The sequence below is a fragment of the Mandrillus leucophaeus genome, unplaced genomic scaffold (assembly GCF_000951045.1).
Source record: "Mandrillus leucophaeus isolate KB7577 unplaced genomic scaffold, Mleu.le_1.0 Scaffold121, whole genome shotgun sequence".
NCBI classification, from domain to species: Eukaryota; Metazoa; Chordata; class Mammalia; order Primates; family Cercopithecidae; genus Mandrillus; species Mandrillus leucophaeus.
Window position 1 is genome coordinate 6,551,862 of NW_012100432.1, and position 11,160 is coordinate 6,563,021.

The following is an 11,160-nucleotide window of genomic DNA, read 5'->3' on the forward strand; positions in this document are numbered from 1 at the left end:
AAAAAAAAAAAAAAAGTGTGACTATACTAAAAGCCACTGAATTGTGCACTTTTGGTGAATTTGATGGTATTCAAATTATTTCTCAGAAAATAGTCTATACATACATTCAACTGTGCCTCTATGAAGCAAATAGGTTCTGAAATAATTTTTTCAAGAGTAAAGGGTATGAGCCCTGGGAAGCTACAGAGCATCTCCTCTGACTTCCTCTCAGCTGTACTCTTGATAGCTGAGGTTGCCATTAAGCTGAGCAAGGAGTACTGAATATCTTATGAGAATAATGTTAGTTACCACACACAGCCTAGTGACCTGGCTCAGACATAGTGACAATAAATGCCTCCCCAAATCTAAATGCCCAAGACCACAGACAACCACTGCAAGTTTTGGCAAAACCTATCATGAAAGCCTATCGAAAATGGGGTTTGTGATTTATCAAATTTCTTTTAAAGTATCTAAAATTCATAGTTTGGAAGTAAACAACTTTATGAGGGCTCTTAGCCTTTAGAGAGATGTTCCAATGTCGCAAAAACATCCTACAGTAAGAGACAGCAGACTACTAATGCTCTATGAGGCCAAGGCGACTGGAGCAAATGAGCCTGAAGTCCTTCCAGAATAATAAGCATTTATCATAGTATTACCACTATTTAATTTCATAGGAAAAAAAATCCAAGAAACAGTCCCTTTGTACCTTGACAGGTCCCCAGAAGAAACTTCTGCCACCACATTCAGACCATATCTACTTCGTAAATAAACAAACCATGTGGTTCCAAAGCTTGTCAATAGGACACATTTCACAATTGCTATATTTGATTCAAATTATTTGGAGTTAAAATACACTCCAGACTGTTTACTTTTCTGCCCCTTTCCTAGAGGGTAAGAATAGTAAATGAGACAGCTGGTCATATTCTCAGCTCTGGGGTTCTGGTAAGCATTTTACATGGCGGTGGGTGGGAGCCGGGGATGTGTGGTTGGAGACAGCTTTTCAAAATGAAATGGTCTATCCTCCCTCATAGCTCCCTGCCCTCTGCCATTGCAGGATTACAGTAATTCTGTATCCTATGACTAGTTACTTTTAAAATGCCACAGCGAAGTATCCCCAAAGGGTATGGTTCCCATTTGTTCATGTTACTTAATGGCTAAAAAACCTTGGGCAAATTCCTGAACCTAGGTTATAAGGTTCCTTTGTAGAATGGGGTTAATAACAGGACCTTCTGGCCAGGCACAGTGGCTCACACCTGTAATCCCAGCACTTTGGGAGGCAGAGATGGGTGGATCACTGGAGGTTAGGTGTTTGAGACCAGCCTGGCCAGCATGACGAAACCCCGTCTCTATTAAAAATACAAAGATTAGCCAGGTGTGGTGGCATGCGCCTGTAGTCCCAGCTGCTTGGGAGGCTGAGACGGGAGAATTGCTTGAACCCAGGTGGCAGAGGTTGCAGTGAGCTGAAATCATGCCACTGCACTCCAGCCTGGGCAACAGAGTGAGACTCCACCTAAAAAAAAAAAAAAAAAAAATTACAGGACCTTCTTCACAGTGCCAGTGTGAGAATAGTCAGTGAGTGCATGTGGAGTGGGATTGCTGGCACATTCCCTAGTGTGCCATGTGCATTGCTGTCTGTGTGGCTGGCCCCCTGGAGCTGTGCAGCTGGCGTGGCCACAGAAAGTTCCAACCTAACAACACACATGGTACCCAGCCAGTCAAGTGGTAGCTGTTATAATTATTGTTAGTATAGTAGTCACTTTTTTTTGCAAGAAAGGTGGACTTCCCTCTGAGTGCCACAAAGAGGCTTGGGTTAACAATATAAAGGAAATTAGCAAAGTTGAGCTTTCTGGACCAGGCATTTCTCTAGGTGCTTTTATATGTGCTATTTAATTTACTCTTCATATCCCCAAAAGGATATTATTACCTCCTTTTGACAGATTAGAAAACTGAGACCCAGAGATTTTATTTTTTTATTTTTTTGAGACTCAGTCTTGCTCTGTCTCCCAGACTGGAGTGCAGTGGTGTGATCTCGGCTCACTGCAACCTCCACCTCCCAGGTTCAAGCAATTCTCCTGCCTCAGCCTCCTGAGTAGCTGGGATTACAGGCATGTGCCACCACACCGGCTAATTTTTGTATTTTTAGTAGAAATGCGGTTTCACCATGTTGGCCAAGCTGGTCTTGAACTCCTGACCTCATGATTCGCCCACTTTGGTTTCCCAAAGAGCTAGGATTACAGGCATAAGCCACTGTACTTGGCCTAAGATTCAGAGATTTTAAATGAGTAAAGTTATGTCACTATTAAATATTCAAGCCAGAAAGGATTGTGAGTCAGCTGGACTCCAAATCCACTGCTGTTCCCACAATGGTGGGAATGTGTGCTCACCCGGTAATGCAGGATTTTTCTCAGCCCCTTTGCTGGACTTGTGGAAGGGGCACCCCCTCTAATTGGCTGATCCCACTCAACCCCTGGTGGGAGGGACCATGTGAGTGAGCGAGTGTAGGTCCTGCAGATGCTCCAGGCACCAACACAAGAGCAAGCTCTATGTGAGGCCACAGCCTGACCAGGCGTGTCATCTCAAGGGGAACGTGGCAGCGCCCAGGTGAGGGTGCCTGTGACCCCGAAGCCCCAGAGGGAGCATTACAGTGCTCCTTTAGTTTTGCCATCCATTGACTGGGGTGTGTGAGCAGCTCAGCCCCTTGCCCCATTGTGTAGAGCAGCTGCCCTCCACTGGTGAGGGCAAAGGGCTGCTGTGATAGCTTTTCTGGGTACTGGCATTTGGTGAGTCCGGAGCTCTTGTCCAGCATCCAAGAAGAATGAGGTCAGGTGGACAACTGAAGGATGGAGAATTTAATTGAGCAGTGAAAACGGCTCTCAGCAGAGAGGGGAGCTGGAGAGGGGACAGGAAGGGCAGGTCGTCTTCCCTGAAGTCAGGCCATCTCATCTCTACCAACTGAGTCTTAGGTCTTTATAGGCACAAGATGGGAAGTGCAGGCTGATTGGTTTGTGAGTAAGCAAAAAAAGGTTAAAACGAAGACATCACTCGAATGTAGGCATGACAGTGTAAAAAACCAATTAGGAAAGGGTAGGTATGTGTAAAATAGGTGAAGGATGATGATCAATCAGAGGAAAGTACGCCAAACAGAAAGACAAGTTCTCAATCCAGTCCAAGGATTTAACTTGTAACTTGACTTTCAGTCTTCCAGCTGTCTTTGGCTTGGAGGTGGGGTTTCACTGGGTGCCCATCCCTATCTGTCGGGGCATATGGCTGCCTCCTGTCGCTATCACCAGCATGTATTCCTCCTTCTTACGGAAACAGCACATCAGTTTTCCATGATAGAGTTACCCCTCCCACATTCTCAATCCATGTGATTTGGGTAAGGCTAGTCTCAGGCCTGGCAAGTTCATTCTATCTTATACAGTCACAGAGATGTTTCAGGGGTGAACACTTACCCAATAAAACTCAGTCTCAGGACTTTTCTAAGAACTGTGGAAAGATGAAACTGCTCTTTCTGTTGAACTTGAAACTATGACGCCTGGGACTTCTGAGGGTCCCTCCAAGGAGGAAGCCCATATATGAAAGAAAGCAAAGAGGTGTAGAGAAATTGAGTCTGACAACAGTTTTTGAGCCTTGCCTAAATCCACCTTTGCCTAAAGCTAGATCTACCCTTTGACTTTTCAGTTACAGGAGCCAAAAAATTCCAGTATTTTTTTCTCAAGCATGTTCAAAGTAATTCTTTTGCAATGTACAATTGAAAGAGGAGTTACAAAATTAACACAGCCAGTTCTTAAATTCACATAAGTACCAAGCATTGTGTACAGATGATCTGTTCACTATTGTTAATCCTGTGTGGTGGGAATACAAGTGTTCATTTTATTAATCTTTAAACTTTTCTGTACTTTTAACCTCATAAGAAGATCAGAAGAGGTAATGAAAACAGCACTGAAAAAAACAGATCAGTTTCCAGAACAGAAAAGGAAAAAAAATAAATTGTTCGGTATCTCTCAGATCTAAAACCTAATACCTGGATGAGTATCTGGTGTAATTCCCACGTTAACACCCTGTGCCGCAGGTTTTCCTACTTGGGTTAAGCAGTGTAATGGTTAGTTTTGTGTCTAATTGGCTAGGCTAGAGTAACCAGTTACTCAGTCAAACACTAACTTAGGTGTTGCCTTGAAGATATTTTGTAGATGTCAATTACCTTAAAAAAGATTATTCTCAATAACATGGGTGGACCACATCCAATCAGTTGAAAGGCCTTAGCAAAATGGAGGTTTCCCTGAGGGAGAAGAAATTCTTCCTGTGGGCACCTGATCGGCTCCTGCCCAATTTCTCAGACTGTTGACCTACTGCATGAAATTTCAGATATGCCCAACCAGACTTCACAATCATATTATGTCAATTTCTTGAAATACATCTTTTTTCTCTCTCTCTCTCGTTCTATTTCTCTACCATATATATCTCTCTGATACATATACAGCCAGTCCTCCATATCTGTGGGCTCTGCATCTGCAGATTCGGCCAACTATGGTTTGAAAATATTTTTTAGGCCGGGCACACTGTCTCACGCTTGTAATCCCAGCACTTTGGGTGGCCCAAGCGGGTGGATCACCTGAGGTCTAGAATTCGAGACCAGCCTGGCCAACATGGTGAAATCCTGTTTCTACTAAAAATACAAAAACTAGACACGCATGGTGGCAGGTGCCTGTAATCCCAGCTACTTGGGAGTCTGAGTCAGGAGAATTGCTTGAACCTGGGAGGTAGAGACTGCAGTGAACTGAGATCATGCCACTGCACCCCAGCCTGAGCAACAGAGCAAGACTGTCTCAAAGAAAAAAAAAAAAGTTTTTTTAAAAAACAATGAAAAATAACAAAACATAATATAAATACGAATACCTATTTACATAGCATTTACATTGTGTTAGATGTAAGTAATGATCATTTAAAGTATACAAAAGGATGTGTTTAAGTTACAACCAAATGCTACATCATTTTATATCAGGGACTTGAGCATCCGCAGATTTTGATATCTGCAGAGGATGGGGCTGCTAGGGTTGGGGGGTCCTAGAACCAAAACCCCACGGATACTAAGGGACGACTATACGCATCTCCTACTGGTTCTGTTTGTGGTAGAACCCTGACTGACACAATCAGCCATGCCCTGGATATTTCTTGGGTATTCTCTGATCCCTGGGGGGAAAAGCCTCCTGAATTCTTCCCTGGGAGTCAGGCTTCCACATGCCTGCCTGCCTGCCTGCCTTTCTTTTCTTCCTCCTGGAGGGCTTTCTTCTACCTCAGAAATCTGGAAGGCCTCTATCTCTGAAGGGCACCATTTTCCTTCATCTGTCTAGCTCGTCATGCATTTGCTACATATTAACAACTGTGATGAAGCCTAGTTTCTCCAACGATAGCTCTATTGCTAGCCTTACTCTTTTAGTCACAGGGAGCTATCTTTGTCCAATCCCAGTTTACCATATTCCCTCCCCTTTCTCCTTTTCAAGTCCCACTTTCTCTTCACTACCTGTTAGACAGACTGAGAGCTGTCTCCCAATACCCATTCTCCCCTTGTTTCATGGCAGTAGCCAGCCCGTGACTTTACAGGATAAAGACTAGATTTTTCAAACTCCTCTTCAGGTAAGTGGGACTAGGTTACAGCCAAAGGAACAGAATCGATGCAGTGTGTCCAACTTCCAAGTTGTGCATTAACAGAAAGGTAGTCCCACCTCTCCCTTTTTTTTCACCTTCCAAATGGCCAAAATATAGACACGACGATGGGCCATACTGGATTTTGTGGGCCACAGCACCACCCAAAAGGGAGTGGAGAAATAAGAGAGAGAAAGCTTCATACCTATACTGCTACCTGGACTTCCATCTGGTTTATGATACTGATTTTTTTTTTTTTTTTAATCTCTGCAGCAACAGTCAAAATTTTTTTTTTCTTTTTTTCTTTTTTTGAGATGGAGTCTTGCACTGTCACCCAGGCTGGAGTGCAGTGGTGCAATCTGAGCTCACTGCAACCTCAGTCTCCCAGGTTCAAGCAATTCTCCTGCCTCAGCCTCCTGAGTAGCTGGGATTACAGATGTGTGCCACCACACCTGACTAATTTTTGGTCTCCAACTCTGACCTCATTATCTGCCCGCCTCAGCCTCCCAAAATGCTGGGGTTACAGGCATGAGCCACCATGCCTGGCCAACAGCCAAATTTATATCCTAACCAACACACCACCAAACTGGCCAAAAGAATAGCCAGCTCCCCCAACCCACTGTCTTCCCCAGCCTAATTATTATATCAGATTGTCTTGTTACCTGGCTGTTCCTCCTCCTTCCCACCCTTAAATATGGTTGACCCCCTCTCCCACCGTGTCTTTCCTTGAATCTGGTATCTTTATGCTTTCTCCCTTGGAAATCTCATCTACTCTCATGGAAAATGACTTAACATGCTTCTAATTCTAACTCATCTCTGAGCACCGGGTCTGCTTATTGGACTTCTGATTGATCAATTGCTGGTACCTCAAACTCTGCATGTTTAAAATAGAACTCACTTTCCTCTCTCTCTCACACACACACAAACACACACACTCACCATGGGGGTGAGTAGGCAACCTGTTCTCTTCTTGATTTCCTTATTTAGGTAAATGAAATAAAAGATGCCACCATCCTGCCAAGAACCCAGGCTGAAAACTACAGCAGAGGCCACAAATTCAAATGCTTAGAGACCAGGCAAGAGGCAAGGGACAAGTGGTAACTGTGGGGAGAGAAAGAGCTGCTGACCAGTCTTAAAAAAGTAGCCACAACTTGCTGATCTCTGGCATGTAGGAACATTAGCCCAGTGTTGTTGGGTCTTCTGATCTTTCAAGAGAAGTAAAAAATCTAGATTTTATGTTTTATGTGATCTCTCTAGATTTTACAAACAAAACAAGAAGCCATCTTGAACTGGTCAAAATGTAAATCAAAGATTTAAAAACATATATATTTCTAAATAAATAACATATATCATAAAATGACAATGTAACTTGTAGCAAAAATAATTTGACAGATCTAATATGTCTAAATCATTTCTTGATTTTTGGAAATTATGAATCGTTTGATGCAGTTGTCACTAGATTTTGACCCCGTATGGGGTAATGATTTGACATAGGAAGCAACATGCAATTGTTCCAACAACTTCCTCATTAAATGGATAATCATTAAATGAATTAAGTAGAGAATTTCCTTAACATCAATGATACTGTTTTTAGTGTGGAATCCTCAGTTTCTTATCAATAGCAATTAAACATTCTATAGACTTTATAATATAGTCTAAGAACATATAGAACTGATTCAATATCTCTGCTATTGACCAACTCACAAAAATCACTTATTGAAATATCTTTTAACTTACTGGCTTATTCACTATGTTCTGTTCACTCTCAATTCATGGAGCTTCACAAACCAGGAGGCTTTATGTCAAGATTTAACAAATTGAAAGGGCTTAAAAGTTTATTACATGTTTTGCTGTTGTCATCAAATACATTGATTTATTAGAAAATCCAATAATTTTTCTCTTGGAATTGATACTTCACTTTTTTTTTAAACAGGATACCTATTTTTTCTTATCCATAATAACTTTCACTTGTTTCAAACTTCCCTTTGTTTACATATGTCCAACTGCTTTACGGTTTATTGAAATAATGTCAGCTCTAATAGCTAAAACATGTTTTCTTATAAAGCTAAAATAAATACTGCTAGGCACGGTGGCGCAAACCCATAATCCCAGCACTTTGGGAGGCTGAGGTGGGCAGATCACTTGAGGTCAGAGGTTTGAGATCAGCCTGGCCAACATGGTGAAACTCCATTTCTACTAAAAATACAAAAATTAGCCAGGTGTGGTGGCGCATGCCTGTAATTCCAGCTACTCGGGAGGCTGAGGTAGGAGAATCACTTAAACTTGGGAGATGGAGGTTGCAGTGAGCTGAGATCGCGCCACTACACTCCAGTCTGGGCAACAGAGCGAGACTTCATCTCAAAACAAAAAAACTCTAAAATAAATACTGATGTCTCCATTAAACTATCATTTATTAAGGCCCAAACGCATTTGTGTCCACTACAGTGAACATACAGAACTGACTGACTTCCACCACAAGGGGTATAGCTCAGGGGTAGAGCGTTTGAATGCAGAACTTACTGACTTCCACATTGCTTTTGCAGATCTAGCACTGCAGGCTTGTCCATCAAGGTTCAATTTGCATTACTTAATTTAGTTATTTCTGCTATTTATTTGGTGTGTGGTAGTAAATATAGTTTATCAAGAAAAACATGAGTTCTCTTATTGACTTATCCAAAATTGAATTTGATAACTTAGTGCCAAATTAAAACATCCACATTGTTTCTAAACTTTTGGCTGAAACGCCGTACTCTCTCTAGAATTGTATTAGCACTTTCTGTATAAAATCCAATGACAATCTTCTTATTTGGTACAATGTTACATCTTTATGGAACTATATCTCAAATATAATTCTTTCTTGTCTACTCACAATAAAGACAATACAGTGTACTAAATGTTTCCCAGTGTCATAAGATCAACAAAAACCATTATATTCAAAAACCTTTAAATTTGCATTTTAATTATTAAAACATACTCACATAAAAAAATGAAGCTTCTTAGATGATGACTTTAAATATACCTCTGATTTACATATTTTTCAAAAAGCTATTTTCTCATTTGGGTACATCCGGTGTTTAACAGGTGTGTCCACAAGAGAATGGCGTGTTCATATCAATATTAATCCCTTTGAAATTCTAGGAAATGTGTGTGAAATGCTAAATTACGCTTAACTATACAGTGGTGCTAAAAATTCTGACAGTAGCTTCCAAATCTTTTTCTCTCTTTTTTTTTTTTTGAGACAGAGTCTCACTCTGTTGCCCAGGCTGGAGTGCAGTGATGAGATCTCGGTTTACTGCAACCTCCACCCCCACGGGTTCTAGCCATTCTCATGTCTCAGCCTCCTGAGTAGTTGGGATTACTATAGATTTTATGTAATAAAGTTTATCATATAAATAATAAATTTTATTTTGTGCTGATTCTTAAACAGTATCAAAAGAAGTTCCAGGCTGAGATTCATTATTATTATAAATTTCTTGTTCATTCTTCTGCAGATATCAAGATTTACATTTATCATACTTAAAAGTATTGAAAATTCATCCAGATTTTTGTTGTCTCATTCCAGGTGGATGTTTCTGATATTCCATAATAAAATCTTAAATATATAAATATAAAACACTGCATACCTATTTTCTGAAGAATTAATGTATGTGCTTACCATAGAAGTATTTTATTATTTTTTGAGACAGGGTCTCACTCTGTCGTCACCCAGGCTGAAGTGCAGTGGCAAGATCTCAGCTCACTGCAGCCTCGACCTCCCAGACTCAAGGGATCTTCCCACCTCAGCCTCTCCAGTAGCTGGGACTACAGGCATGCGCCACCATGCCTGGCTAATTTTTTTTGTATTTTTTTGTAGAGACAGGGTTTTGCCATGTTGCCCAGGCTGGTCTTGAACTCCTGGGCTCAAGTGATCCTCTTACCTCAGCCTCCCAAAGTGTGGGATTATTGGTGTGAGCCACTGCACCCAGTCCAATAAAAGTATTTTAAACTAGTGACTCTCCTAAAGCAGTTAGTGTTTTAACACATGTAACTCGGCTGCAGTCCCTGCAGTGACACAGGCCAGATTGTGTCATAATGTGGAAACAACAGGAGGCCTATTGTCAACAGTAATGACATCCTACAACTATTAACACAAACCAATGAGTTTATATTAAAATTTCTATTAATTGTAACATTTATTGTAATTACCATGATACTATTTACCCTCGAAATATTTCAACATTGTAACCATCAATATGGTGCAGGGTACATAATGGCTAAATATCGAATCTAGTCTATATGCCGAACTTAGTCCAGGGGCTGCCAGTTTTCGCTTCACGCCAAAACTCCAGAAGAGATCATCAGTGGGTCCTGGAAGTGAAGATGGGTTGCATTTCAGACTCTGAATAAACAGTCAATGTCTTCTTTTTCCCCTTTTGGGTGGGGGATGGATATCAAGTGATGTCACACCTAGACCACTTCACTGAAGTTACCAGCCTGTTTCCAGTAGTCCTTTGATTTTTCCACCAGTGGGTTTGTATTCCAAAAAAGAGTTCCTGTCCTGTCCAACTTTCTGAGCCAAGGATTTATAAAACCTGGTTATCTGCTAGAAATGGGAGAGAATAGAAAAATCCAAATAGTTGACACCTAAATTAAAAGCAAAAAAGCATCTTGCCACATACGTACCTCCAACTCTACCTGTCCTGGTCAAGGTTTAGCTCCATGAAACCTTGCCTGATCCCACAAGGCATGCCCACCTTCTCCCAGCTAAACGCTCACAGCATGAAATCTATTTCTCTTAGATGACATCATACCTACTGAATACAGATGCCTGAAAGTAAATTCCAACCCCCAGCCCCAGCATCCCTTGACCTACCCCTTATCCCCCTTTCCCACTCATCTTGGGCAATCATACCGCCATGCCTTGTCCACAACAGTCTCCTCAACCTGGAACACCCTTTTCCCTCGTTCCTTCTCGCCAGAATCCATCAAGGCTCGGCACAAAGGTACTCTCCCAGGAGGCCTTCCTGAATTATTCCGTGAGGCAGACTGCTTCCCGAGCTGCCCCGGCCCTTCTCGGGCCAAGTCTCTCCAGAAACTCATCCCATTGTTCTCAGATGGAAGGGATCCCACATCCACGACAGGCCTCCGGGTTTGCTTAATGACTCAACCAGCGAGGGTGCTCGGTAAGCCCCACCAGCACGCGCCCTACTCAGCAGGTAATGATTGAGACCTACGAGGTGACGGGCGCCGCGGTCGACGCTGGGACAAGGTCCCTGCTCCAGGTAGCTTACGTTCTATTCACTAACGTCAAAGAGCAGTGAGTGCTGTTACGCGTATGGGAGCCACCAGGGTCTCCGCCTGCCCTCAGGGCCACGGGCGCACTCGACGATTCGCGCCTGCCTCAGTTTCTTCGTGGGACCGCACCGTCCCTGTCTCCAGAGACGTAACACACTCTCACCACGCGCTCTCGCGTTACCAAGTCTGCGAAGCCGCATACCGCCAGTCCCGGCGTCCCCCGCGCGCCACGCTCCTTTCCGACAGGCCCCAGGAGCCCCGCTG

At 42.5% G+C, this 11,160-nt stretch overlaps 1 protein-coding gene across 1 annotated transcript in view; it reads left to right on the forward strand.

The window, feature by feature from the left end:
* Window positions 1-10,511: 10,511 nt before the first annotated feature.
* Window positions 10,512-11,160, forward strand: part of SEC61A1 (Sec61 alpha 1 subunit (S. cerevisiae)) — an 18,512-nt gene continuing 17,863 nt past the window's right edge. Inside the window, exon 1 of the mRNA XM_011971299.1 lies at window positions 10,512-10,784. Within this exon, the coding sequence (XP_011826689.1) occupies window positions 10,760-10,784 (25 nt within the window). The 5' untranslated portion in view covers window positions 10,512-10,759. The remainder of the gene's footprint in view (window positions 10,785-11,160) is intronic.